This window comes from Lepisma saccharinum, chromosome 2 (genome assembly GCF_977018435.1).
Source record: "Lepisma saccharinum chromosome 2, izLepSacc3.1, whole genome shotgun sequence".
Taxonomy (NCBI): domain Eukaryota; kingdom Metazoa; phylum Arthropoda; class Insecta; order Zygentoma; family Lepismatidae; genus Lepisma; species Lepisma saccharinum.
Window position 1 is genome coordinate 59,766,665 of NC_139230.1, and position 14,214 is coordinate 59,780,878.

Genomic DNA, 14,214 nt, shown 5'->3' on the forward strand with positions numbered 1-14,214 from the left:
GAACCCCGAGCCTTTTGTTTACAAGGCAACAATATTATCATTTTGCCATCAGGGGAGGCTTCATATTTTATGAGGACTTAAACCCGAACCTCCACACCTGAAAAATTAGGGTATAAGCCCCTCTTGCCATTGTCTTAAGTATGGGTAAATCTATCTGTTGAGCCCTCGCCTTTTCTACACTAGAAATTCAGAATTTCTTAAAAATCAGAGCATATCACACCTGAAGAATTGGGGTACAGGCCCCATCTTGGCATTGTTTTAAGTGTAAGCAAATCTGATTGTTCAATCAAATAGCCTCGCCTTTTCTATCTGTTGAGCCCTCACCTTTTCTATACTAGAAATTCAGAATTTCTTAAAAATCAGAGCATATCACACCTGAAGAATTGGGGTACAGGCCCCATCTTGGCATTGTTTTAAGTGTAAGCAAATCTGATTGTTCAATCAAATAGCCTCGCCTTTTCTACACTTGTAAGTGGAGTTTATAATATTGTAAATACCACTACTTCCTTTAGCCGCCCATTATTATGTAGTCCACGCTTGGCAAAAACAAATCAACGCGTAATATTTCACCAAATTAAGGCGCACACTGGTAACTCTCTATCTGCAATTCGCTCACGGTACGTAAGAAAACAAAGTCCACGGAGACAAAACAATAGTCACGCGAGAGTGTAGCGCGGAGATGCTATGAAATCCGGGTAAAAACTGTCTTTTGGCCTCGTAGTACTCTCGATATATAGCACTTTCAAATTTCTCCGTTGAAAAGCACGCTAAAGTGGCTTGGCTTTGGTTTCCGAAGAGATGGAAATGACCTCTGTCCATTGTCTTGAAACGCGGTCACCAGGCGCGTCCTCGATCCTTGCAGGCTTGGGCTCCAGCTGATTTTCCTGGTCATCCGTGAAAATGGGTTCGCTCACCCGCTGCGACTCTTAGCCCGGTCCCGACAAAATAATCCTTCCCTTTCTCCGTGACGCCCCGTGTTGGTGCAAATATGTCATGTTCTAGGCCGTAATGACAGTTCGGCTGTCACTCAGGAAAAACCCGTCTCCCAACTCCCGACGTCTGGCTCGGATACAAATTTATTCACAAAATAAATCAATCCTCACACTTTTATATTTGAACATTAAATGAATCAATAAACAAAAATAATTTATATCGAACTGCGTTTCACATGTCACTGGATACCGTGACAATGGTTCTTCTTTGGGAGTGCCCTTTCACAAATTTTATCAATTCATTATTCATCCTCGTGCCGCGATTAGTCAAAAACGGAAGAAAAGCGACGTAAAATAAGAAGAATACAAATGTAATACAATACCATTGTTTTAGAGAGCACACCTGTGCGATTTGGGAGTGGCATCTTTATGCAACTTCAGAACACATTTTAAAAGGATTAGTTCATGAGCGCAAAATTGTAAATTCTTGTCCCCAATAAAAATTGATATCCCGCCTGTGACTGCATGTGAGGAAGCTGGAAAATACGTACCAGTATAACTTCACACAGTAGAACTCACGCTTATGTTCGTTTAAGACATAACATTCCTTGCATGATGGATCGATTTTCAACACATCTGTTTGAGAACAAAATCATTTTAATATTCTTGTTTTAGCATGTTTGATTGATTAATTGATTTGGTGTTTTAAGTCCACTGGGGACTGGACCTACATTTTAATGTAGATTTTAAAATAATGGTGGCTATTATAAATACAATTCTATTCTTTTCATCACCACTCTGTCTTTCTCTATACGTCTGGAAGACCTCTAACTTCATCAGAAGAAGAGTTTCCGTTGGTATCTGCAATTGATACCCCTTTGCTATAGCAGCTATCATCTCGTGCAAAACCGTTTTTCTCAATGGCTATGTTGAGAAACTGCTTAATCGGAGAATATCGCAAAAACGTAAATATTCCACTTTTTCCACTTGGTTTCTTTCTTCTACGATAAATCGAGCAAGTGCTGACCTTGATCGCTTGACTCGACAAAATTTGTTGCGGCGATGATAAATCTATTTTTATGAAATCGCTTACAAATCTTTTGGATATATATCTAATCTGTTCGATTTATGAGACATTTCAAAACTTGCTTACATACAAAGTATGGAATTTTCAAATGCACGTACCTTGGATCTCATTTGGTCAAAATGCTGTTGGAAACACGGTATTCAATGTTCAAAGTAACCCCCCACTGGACTTTGCTCAGATTCAGATATTTGAGATCCCATATGTCCTTCACATCCCGTGAACATTGGTGTGTTTTCTTGAACAGGCCTCGTATTTTGACTCCTAAATTTTCAGAGAGGAGTTCTTTTTATGGCAATATTACTTCTAAATTTGCGTGTACACCATTTAAGAAAAAAACATTTTTACTTCCCTGATCGTATATTCTCTATGAATTCCTGCCTCCTTCTCCCAAAGTTTTACTCAAAGTAAATAGGTGTAAGATGTCAGCGTCCAATGACAATATGGGAAATCTAGCCCAAACAACACGATGCCCGACAAGAGTCTAATTAAACAAACGGTCTTTATACCAGATAAACACGTGTTTGAACAATTTTGGCGGTCTCATTGAAAGGAGGATTAAAAATACATTTCTTTATGATCAAGTAATTTCGTTGTATGTTTGTACGTAGCATTGGGTATTTACTAATTGTGAAAGAACCCTTCATACGGTTTTGATAGTGGTTAGGATACCGTGATTTTCCCATTGCGGGTCGAAACATAATCGCATTTGTAATTCAAGAACTGTTTTTTTTGTTTCTTTTGGTAACGTTATATAAATATTATGCTAGTCGTTATATCCTGATAATTTTTAACGTATGTGGTTGCTGTACGATCTTGTGATTTACACAAATGGACCCTCATGAATGTGGTGAATGATTGTTCGCACATTAAAAAAATATATATATTTATATATCACACTATACATAAAATAGTGTACAGCTGTCATCATAACTGCAATGTTTATTTTACTTGCAATACAAACTACTGAATTACCACTTGTATGAGTAGATGGAAAATGGCGGAGCTGGATCGTCCGGACGATTCGTAGCCTTTTACGCTGTATATTTTAAGGTACTTCACGGGAAATCACCTATAGGGTAGTACCTTCACGGTTAACCCCCGAAAACACCTATAGGGTAGTACCTTCACGGTTAACCCCCGAAAACACCTATAGGGTAGTACCTTCACGGTTAACCCAGTACCTTCACGACGCTGTATATTTTAAGGTACCTTCACGGGAAAGCGCCCATAGAGCAGTACCTTCACGGTTAACCCAGTACCTTCACGGGAAAGCGCCTATATGGCAGTACCTTCACGGTTAACCCAGTACCTTCACGGGAAAGCGCCTATAGAGCAGTACCTTCACGGTTAACCCAGTACCTTCACGGGAAAGCGCCTATAGAGCAGTACCTTCACGGTAATTTTGGACGAATCGTAGGCTTTTACGCTGTATATTTTAAGGTACCTTCACGGGAAAGCGCCTATAGAGCAGTACCTTCACGGTTAACCCAGTACCTTCACGGGAAAGCGCCTATAGAGCAGTACCTTCACGGTTAACCCAGTACCTTCACGGGAAAGCGCCTATAGAGCAGTACCTTCACGGTAATTTTGGACGAATCGTAGGCTTTTACGCTGTATATTTTAAGGTACCTTCACGGGAAAGCGCCTATAGAGCAGTACCTTCACGGTTAACCCAGTACCTTCACGGGAAAGCACCTATATGGCAGTACCTTCACGGTTAACCCAGTACCTTCACGGGAAAGCGCCTATATGGCAGTACCTTCACGGTAATTTTGGACGAATCGTAGCCTTTTACGCTGTATATTTTAAGGTACCTTTACGGGAAAGCGCCTATAGAGCAGTACCTTCACGGTTAACCCAGTACCTTCACGGGAAAGCACCTATATGGCAGTACCTTCACGGTTAACCCAGTACCTTCACGGGAAAGCGCCTATATGGCAGTACCTTCACGGTTAACACAGTACCTTCACGGGAAATCACCTATAGGGTAGTACCTTCACGGTAATTTTGGACGAATCGTAGCCTTTTACGCTGTATATTTTAACCTTCACGAGAAAGCACCTATAGAGCAGTACCTTCACGATTAACCCAGTACCTTCACGAGAAAGCACCTATAGAGCAGTACCTTCACGGGAAAGCGCCTATAGGGTAGTACCTTCACGGTTAACCCAGTACCTTCACGGGAAAGTGCCTATAGAGCAGTACCTTCACGGTTAACCCAGTACCTTCGCGGGAAAGCACCTATAGGGCAGTAGTGAACCGTAGCCTTTTACGCTGTATATTACAAGAGTTCACGGTGTATGTTAACCTCACTGTCAGCGTTGGCAGCTCTGCCATCAACATTTCACCACAATATTTTTACGAGTTAAACTAACCTAGTGAGTTGGCAACTCTGCGTAGCCGTTTATTACAAGAGTTCACGGTGTATGTTAACCTCACTGTCAGCGTTGGCAGCTCTGCCATCAACATTTCACCACAATATTTTACGAGTTAAACTAACCTAGTGAGTTGGCAACATTTATTCTATCATGCACTATTTGAGCCGCAAGCTAAATTTAGCTAACAAATCAAAACGAGTGCTCTTCAGGGGATGAAGTATGCTTTCGAAAACAAAGAAACAATACAAATTCCAGCATTTCCTCTACCGATGAACCTCTTTTCTGTTCTTGGTTAATTACGCAAGGGAAAAAAGGGCTTCGAAAGAAAATCTTTACCAGTAAAAATATTTGTATAGGAGTCGTCGCTAATGCTACTTACGCGATTCTTTTCCTCTAATTGTGTGAGCAAGACGGAACGATGTATGTAGCCTAGACGGATCGATATCGTTTCCTACCACGCCATACATCGCCTCGACTTTTCGCAGTGCTTAGCGAGAAGGTAACCGAGTGACTATATTAACAGCATTCCTGCCGTGAATTGTTAGTGACATTTTTGCTGTATTAACTCTAGTGACTGAGATCTATATGTGCTTGTGGTGCACGTTGTGTTCAATTGCATGAAAACTTTCGCAAGAAGGAGAAAGAACAGCTTTACTTCAACAGAGGTAAGTACAGCAATTATGTTTTTATAGTGGAACCAAAAGGAAAGAAACCTGCACAGACCCCATCGCGCTGGCGGGTGGGGGAAAAAGACAGGAGGAAGGAGCCTTCAGAGCGGCCAACGTCAGTGTTGCCAGACCTATTGATTTCTCGGTAGGATTTCACAATAAACTATTGCTATGGTACCTCCGACGGCCTGCTCAAAAACAAGTTTCCTGGTCACCTTACTTGAACATGGAGGGGAGAGTGGAACTCCACTCAGCCATGAAAAGTGCTGTTTGAACTGTGAAATTATGCCAAACGATGTGCTAGGACATTATTATTATTTTATTACTATTACTACATTACCATGGGCATTCACATATACTTTCAATTCAGCTGCAATAATGTGTGTTAATTATTGCATGAATATGATACATTGAAATTTAAGCAATGTTTTTTGAGGGAACAACACTATTATTGGAGAAAATGTGCCTTCTTTTGGCCCCCCCTGGAAAAAAATACCTTCCTTGCCCCCTGCCTGGAAAAAATCCTGCGGACATCCATGTACATTACTATTTTTAGATGGTTGTATTTTATCCCACCCGAAAATTGAGTTGATTTCAGTTACAGTAATTTACATCCCTTATTATAATAGGGATGTAGAAACGTGATAATTTCAAACTCAAGTGGTGTTTTCTGAGAGGGCAACATTATACGGAGTAATATGCCTCGTTTACTCGCCTGATAAAAATACATTGTTTCCCCCTCTCTGGAAAAAATCTGCAGACATCCTCTTGCCCCCCAGTGCACACGCCTATGTCGCCTCCCGAGAAGGTCGTTCATACGCTACTATTAGAGCATCGGATTTTGTAGCAGATCTTCTGGTTTCCCAAGAAACAATCTCCCGATTTTTTTCAAGTCTGACCTGGCAATACTGCCCCGAGCACTGATAACGGCAGGGAAGATGTGCGAACGATTTTGAGGGAAGGTTTTTTTCCTTGTGGTCGAGCTATACTTGCTTTATTAACCCGAGTTAACTTGGAATTTACTTTTACATTGCATATTATTAACTCAAATTATCTCGTGATCGCACAATATCAGTGTATTTTTGTGCTAATCAGGAAAGTCTCGTTTAATCTTTAATAAGTTTACATAACAAAATTTTACTTGCTTCTACTGAACGTCATGTGAGAAAAGGAACACGATGACGATGGGATTTTGTGCTGGAGAGAGCGTGGGGTTCTCTACATATAGTTTATCACCGACTTGAATATCTATGATTTGCGAAGCATCCTCTGCATATGAAGTCTCTCCACTTTTGGGGTGTGTGAAATCAACCAGCTCTACATTGCGGACTTTAGGTTCGTCCCCTATATTCGTCACAGTCATAGTCGGATAGTGAAGGGCTCGCAGTAGCGACCAGTAAGTTATCTTGACAAACTGAAGTTTTCCCCTGAGGTAAAATTGATGGTATGCTTTGACAGGAGTGAGCATGTAGAGTTTGCTTCGTGGATTGAAAGGGGACGGAAATTCTCGATTTGGGATGCTGAATATCTCTAGGACGACTGTCGATTTTAAGTTGTCGAGGCTAACGTTCAGGCTGCCGACGTTGGCTCGCAGTTCCTCCTGCACGTCGTCCAGTTTGTTCTGTATGGGCTCCAGGTGTTCGCTGAAGAGGTTGACGATGCTGTCGTAAGAAGGTTTGATCTTGATTTCCACGCGAAGTTGCTTGAAGTGTTCGTTCAGTTCGCGAAGCTTGTCGGTAAAATCAGCCAAAGCAGACTCTTGACCGGTCTCCACGTCGTCGATTCGAAGTTTCACGTTTGCGATGATCTGCTGCAAGCAGACGAGCCTCAGTTTGGAGTTTTGTGTCGCGAGGTCGTGAACCTGATTTCTGATTTCTGCGAACAGAGTGTGCAGCTCGTTGACGTTCTGGTTAGTGGGCATCGTGGCGATGGTGTCTCGAATTTGCACGATTTCAATCTGAATGTTTTTCACGTCCTCGGATTTGAGCAAACGATTCACTGTCCTCTTCACGGCTTTCAGTTCCTTCGATGTTGGTAAGTTGACGACTGTATTCTGCAGCGCGGTCAAAGCTTTTCACACGGCGTCCAGCTCACTGGCATCGGCTACCGTACCCAGCGCATCCCGGAGTCGCGTCATGTCGTCCTGTGTAGGGGTTGAATGCTGCAGTGTTTCCAACTTGCTCTGTATGTCGTCGATCAGGTGATGGAAGTGTGAAAGTTCGGTTTCGGTGTTAAGGCTTTCCAGCTTGGCAATTTGCTGTTGAACGGTCGTCAGGGTTTCCGTTATGTCTGGCAATTTCAATTCCAAAGCTTCCTGCACGGTCGATAGATCAGTTCTCATGGTCGACAAAGTGTCCTCGATGTGGCTTACGGTGCCTTAGATTTTACCGAAATCCTCGTACGTCTCGAGTTGAGTTGCAGTTTGATGTTGGCCACAGACTTTCCTATAATTTTCAGTTCCTCGGACGAAGGAAAGTTGGCAATGGCTTCCTCGACGGTTTGAAGTTTCTCCCTGATGTTTTTCACCGAGTTTTCAAGTTCTGCAAAGGATATCAGAGACGGGATCTCATCCCGAAAACTACCGAGTTCGTTTCGTAGATCGGCCACTGCTCGATTGATCAGAAGTGTCTTCGGGTGCAGGGTTGGTTTCAAGTTGGATCTTAATGTTAGAAATAACATTTTGAAGTTCGCTCAAGCTAGCTTGGATGTTTGTTTCCTGTTCCTCAAACTTAGTTTTTAGTTGAATAATGTCTCTGGATTTTTGTAGGTTAGATAATTCCTCTCGCAGGTTGTTCACTGTTTCCTGAATGCTGCTCAAACTTTCCAAGGATGCTAAATCTGCATACTTGGCGAACAGTGATTTGAATTCCGCTTCGATCTTCAGGATCGGATCCACTAATGTTTTCTGCAGACTTGTGATCTCATCTTGTAGGCTCGAGGACAGAGTGTTCTGGAGAGTCAGCAGGTCGCTGCGAAGTTTCTTTACTCGTTGGTCGAGTTTCAGAATTTCAGTGTTGTCGGGTGGCTCTGGAGTGGCCGAAGATATTGTTCGGCATCTTGATGCGTCTTACTGTTTACTTACAGATTCGAATCAAAACAATGGCCCAATATGTATATAATAGCCTATTGCATATCCCTGAAAGTTGGCTTTCTCTGTTGCAGAAAAATGTCGCAGTCACAAGACACATCCACTGCAGTTCCGAAGACGAAAGAACCCCAAGTTCACTGTCCCTTCTGTAATATCCCACAAACCAAGTCCAATCTAAGTCGGCATAAACAAAGATGTATTCAACGGCCTGGTTCGTCGAAAGAACCCACCAGCATCACCAAACCTTCCCCGACATCCAGGAAAGTGATAACAACAAAAAATTTGATCGTCAATCAGAAGAGTGGGGTAAAGCGAAAGCAGTCTTCAAACCAGTTGAGCCATGGAAAAAGAACGAAGATCACAGAATCGGCTGAAGCACACGACCCAGAATGTATTAAGCCGAAGAGAACGGCCTTCAGGAATATGTTGGCAAATTCCAGCCTCAGCAGCGAGAATAGGGGTTTGCCCTGCAGTGCCGAAATTTTCCTGAAGGAGAAGAAAGCAGAAGTGGTTAAGATTTTGGTTTCCACTCTCGACAAGGGCCCCTTCAAATTCGACATGGTTTTGGATTCGTTGTTCCAGAAGCATTCGTCGGAACAAACTCACATGTTCTCCAGTAGAACAAAGCAACAACTTCTGCTGGAAAGTGAGAGGGAGGTGATAAGCGAACTTTACGACAAGCTAGTGAATGAGATCGTCCGGAAGCAGGAAGAGTTTCAAGGCAAAGGATCGGGTTGGAGTGTTTGCAACACTACACATATCATCAACATCAACATAAGCAAATACAAGCCTCTTTCGGGATCGACTTACGTGAAGCTCCCGCAGGTGATCGAAAACAAGAAAGCCGTTCTTAACATTAAAAACAACGACAACCAGTGTTTCAAATGGTGTCTCCTGGCCCATTTGCATTATAAAACAAAAAACTCTACGCGCGTTGGAAGTTACAGCCAGTACGAGAATGAATTGGATGAATATTTCGAAGACGTTACATTTCCTGTGCAGCTGACAAAAATCGAAAAATTCGAAAAAGCCTATCAACAAAAAAACAAGATTCCAATCGGTGTAAATGTGTACGGATATACAATCAGCAACAAAAAAGTAGATATTTTTCCGCTTCTGATCAACAAAATTGTAGGTGATGAGGTGAATGTAGTGCACATGCTGTTGATAAAAAGTATGAAACAGCACCATTATTGCCTCATCCGTGATCTTTCAAAGCTGGAGAAGCGAGATAACAAAACATGAACATCAAATCGAAATCTGTTATCGATGTATGGTATTTTTCAGCAACCTAGGTTCAAGAACCGCCAAGGAGAGACTGCAGGATCACCTCAGAGAATGCCTGCAGCATCAACCATCCAGGTGCGTGTTCCCTGGTGGTTCTCATTTCATCAGAAAGTACAAGTCCCAGCTGGAGGTCCCCGTTGTCATCGTTGCGGAATTTGAGGCATTCTTGAAGCCCCTGGCGATCTACGACCCCGATCCGGCGAAATCAACTACTGCCTACCACGAGCACATACCTTGCAGTTTCGCATACTACGTGCACTGGATGGCAGGAGCGGACGAAGATAGCAAGGAACCGATTCTTTACCGAGGACCCGAGGCTGGAAAACGCTTCCTGGAATTCCTAGTCAAGGAAGTGGAGGAATGGGTAGATGTTTTGTTCAGGACTAAACCCATGAATGATCTTACCGAAGACGAAGAATTGAGGTTTGTTTGTGCAACACATTGTCCAAATTGCGGGTCCAAATTTGATGATTGTGTGATAAAAGTGACACACCACAATCACGTAACGGGTCAGTACATCAGTCCGTTATGCTATAGATGCAATTTGAAGCTTCAAACTGCCAAGTTTGTGCCGGTATTTTTCCACGGCCTCAGCAATTATGATCTTCACCATTTCGTCAAAGAGCTGGGCTATGATAAAAAAATCCATCCGTGTGATTGCCGAGACCGACGAGAAATACATTACTATCAGCAAGTGGGTGAATATTCCACCGGGCTATCATGGTAAGATGAGCAAAATGATCCTCTGCGACGATGAGTGCACGTTGTGCGCTGCTGGCAAGAAGCCAAAATACAGAAGAATTGAACTTAGATTCATCGATTCTTACCGCTTTCTCCAGGCTAGCCTCGAAAAATGCGTCGCCATGTTGGACATGCCGGAAGCTACCAGAGATCATTTTCCAGATGTGTCCTTGGACGCTATTCGAAGGAAAGGAGTGTACCCATATGAATACGTCGACGGGCCCGAAAAGTTCGACGAGACGGATCTTCCGTCGAAAGACGCTTTTAATTCAACCTTGAAGGACTCCGTGTGTTCCGACGAAGACTATGCGCACGCCAAACGTATGTGGAACGAGTTTCGATGCTGCTCGCTGGGTGATTTCCACGATCGATACTTGAAGCTGGACGTGCTTCTCCTATTCGACGTGCTCCAAGCGTTTCGTCAAACCGCTATTCGTGATTACAAAGTCGACCCTGCGCACTTCGTGAGTCTTCCGGGATTCACCTGGAATGCCATGTTGTATTCCAGTAGCATTCGATTGCAACTTTTCGCGGAAGATCAATGCGACATGCAGCTTTTCATCGAGAAATGTATCAGGGGCGACATCGTGCAATGTTGTTTAAGACATGCGAAAGCAAACAACAAGTACATGGGAGACGAGTACGATCCCAATCAGGAGTCCAGCTACATAATATACTTGGACGCCAACAACCTGTATGGTTATGCGATGACGCAGAAGCTGCCACAGTCTAATTTCGAGTGGTCGGACATCACCGAAGAAGGACTGAAACATCTGCTTCAAGAGGATAATTTTGAAGGATCGACAGGATACTTCGCGGAGGTAGACTTAGAGTATCCTTCAGAATTGCACCAGCTCCATTCGGATTTTCCTCTGGCGCCTGAGCTAAAATGTCCTCCTTGCTCCAATCAACCAAAACTGCTTCTGACGTTGGAGAGGAAGGATCATTACGTAGTGCACTGCAAACTTCTGAAATCTCCAGCAGGGTCTTGTTTTAACTAAAGTGCACAGAGTTTTGAAATTCACACAGGGCAAATGGCTGGAACCCTACATCAACATGAACACCCAGAAGCGGCAGGTGGCGACATCTGACCTGGATAAGGATATGTATAAACTGATGAACAACGCCATCTACGGAAAAACAATGGAGACTGTAAGGAAATACAAGGATGTCAAGATAGTTTCGGACGAAAAAAAATGCATGAAGTGGGTTGCCAACCCACGCTTCAAGAGCAGGAAAATTTTCAACGAGAACCTGACGTTGCTTCATCTTGACAAATCCTGCATTACGTTCAACAAACCGACGTACGTGGGGGCTGCAATTCTCGAACTGTCGAAACTGCAAATGTACGAGTTCCACTACAACATCATGAAGTCACGATACAAAAATCAAATCCAGATCGCTTACATGGATACGGACAGTTTCGTTTATGTGATGAAGGAAGATCCGTACAGGGGCATGACAACCGAATTTAAGGAACATTTCGACACTTCGGGCTATCCACAGCCGAACCCCTACAACATTTTGCCAAGAAACAAGAAAGTTCCCGGATTGATGAAGGACGAAATAAACGGTGAGATCATCAGAGAGTTCGTGGGACTCAGGGATAAATCATATTGTATCAGAACGACCGTTGCCACCATCAAGAAGTCCAAGGGAGTTGGGAAAAGCACTGTTCAGGGGAAGTTAAACGTCGAGGATTACATCGAATGCCTGAAAAAGAAACTCCCCATCCTGCGGGAAGAGAGGAGGTTCCAGAGCATAGACCATGATGTAAAGACCGTGAAACTGAACAAAGTGGCGTTGGATGCAGAGGACGACAAGAGAAAAGTTTTGAACTGCGGTATTCACACCGTTCCATGGGGCTATTCACCAATCGCAGAAAAGTCCAAATCATGCAATATCTGTAATTAGGCTAATCCTGTAACGAATCCACTTCACACACTTCTGTAAATACTTTTTTCATTCACTTCATTTCCAGCATCCATCTATTTTTTTTTTGCTAAAATAAACAGCAGTCTCATATCACCAAAACCTTTTCTCTCCATTTATTGTTCTATCCCAATGTTGGTCTTGGGGTTGGCACAGAAAGAAAAGAAGGCAGCAGCTGAAGCAGAATGCAGTTCACGGATAGCAGTAAGTAAATAAACAGACATAATAAAATAGGAGTTCTTCGCAATGCGACCGAAAGGAGTGGCTTATCAAATCCCTTACTCGGAACTCAAAAAGGTTTCGGGCATCGATTCTATACTCACGAAGAAGCAACGCGAGAAGAAAAACAAATGTTTAAAGAAGGGGCACGGGATGAAGCTCCTTCTCAGCAGGCCACAGCTAAGCAAGTTGCAAAAGTCTAGGTCAAGAAAGCAGGGAGGTTTCATTTTCAGCATTCCCGCGATCCTCGCTGCTCTCGGAGCCGTGGGAAGTCTCGCAGGTGGTAGTGCCGCGATCGCGAAAACCGTGATCGATGCCAAGAAGAACACAAAAGAGCTCGAAGAGCAAAAAAGACACAACCTCGCCGTGGAAAGCAAGATGAACGCTACTGGTTCCGGATTGAAGAGAAGAAGAACAAAGAAACAAATCACCGCAGCAGCATTGAAGAAATTCAACCTTAAAAAAAAGTGCCCCTTTCAAACGAAGATATTGAGTCTCTAGCTGAATTGTTCAACGTTATAAACTTCAGAGGTGTGTTCATGTCCGATACATTGCCTGCTAATGGACCCCGAAGTGGCGGCGAAAGCGGAGTGGTCAACTTGGATAATTCTCTCAACCCGGGAACCCACTGGGTATGTTATTGGATTGCCGAGGACGGAAGCGCTTTCGTTTTTTATTCTTTCGGTGGCGTTCCGCTTCTCGCGCTTGCGAACTACCTGAAATCGACGTCCGAAATATTTTACAACGACGAAAGGATCCAGGGCTTCGACGAAGTGGTCTGCGGTCATCTCTGCGTCGTAATGCTGGTCATCCTTTCGCAACTAACCGGCAGCGGGGACTCGACGTCGTTGGAAATGTTTCAGAGAGCAACGGATTTGATAAAACAATAGCGATAAAAGAAAAATGTTAGTCCTGCATTTGTCCAGCGAGACTTCAATCCTCAAACTGAAACTGCATTACGATGTAATCACTCTGCAACAAGAGTCGTTGGGGCTCGTGGCTTTCTACAGCATGTACTTGATTCGCAACGTCACCGAATACAACACCCTCTACGTAGGAAGCAAGAAGATCACCGTTTCGCCTGGACAATATAACCTGACTACGCTACAAGCCCAATTGCCTTCGAACGTCATCCTGTCCGAGAGTTCGGTCACTCATCGCGTGGAGATTACGTCCGCCACAGAAGAAATAAACCTCGGATCCATCGGGGAGCTCTTGGGTTTACCTAACGACAGCAGGTTGGCGCCGGGGATCAAGCACGTCGGGTCCTCTATTCCCAAATTCCTGTTCATAGAAACTTTGAACGTACATTGCAACCTGGCTCAGGGCATGGTTGTATCGACGGACGCAAATCGGGACCAAACACACAAGGAAACCGGTATAATTGCAACGTTCAAGCCCAATTCGGAATTCCTGGAGCCGATTCTTTACGAACCAGCAAAACCGATCTTTTTTCCCATCCAGCACGACAAGTTCAGTGAAGTAGAACTGACTATAACGAACGAGAAAGGTGAATTGGTGGATTTCGCCAGAGCCACGAGCACGGCCGTACTGGCTATCTTGTAAATAAAATAGACGGTTAATCGAAAGCGCATGATGGATCACGTAGAAAGTTACGAACTGCAGTCCTTCCCTCCCAACAGAAGGACGTTTGGCAACCTCAACGAACCGAACAAGGACATCGAATTTGATGTGGACGTTGGTGACGGGTTTGTGCATCCTCATCGCGCTGACCTCTACATCAGATACGAAATTGTCACCAGGGACGAAAATGCAGCTTACCCCGCAGGAGCCAACAGCAGGCTGATAGACAATTTCGTCCCTCACCTCTTCTCCCAGGTGGAAGTGAGAAAGCATGGTACAGTCATCGACAGGATGGATA

At 43.7% G+C, this 14,214-nt stretch overlaps 1 protein-coding gene across 1 annotated transcript; it reads left to right on the plus strand.

Annotated features, from left to right (window-relative positions):
* Positions 1-11,237: 11,237 nt before the first annotated feature.
* On the plus strand, positions 11,238-12,095 carry LOC145982248 (uncharacterized). The gene has a single exon (XM_083115826.1). The coding sequence runs from the start codon at positions 11,238-11,240 to the stop codon at positions 12,093-12,095; it is 858 nt and encodes a 285-aa protein (XP_082971952.1).
* The last annotated feature ends 2,119 nt before the right edge of the window (positions 12,096-14,214 follow it).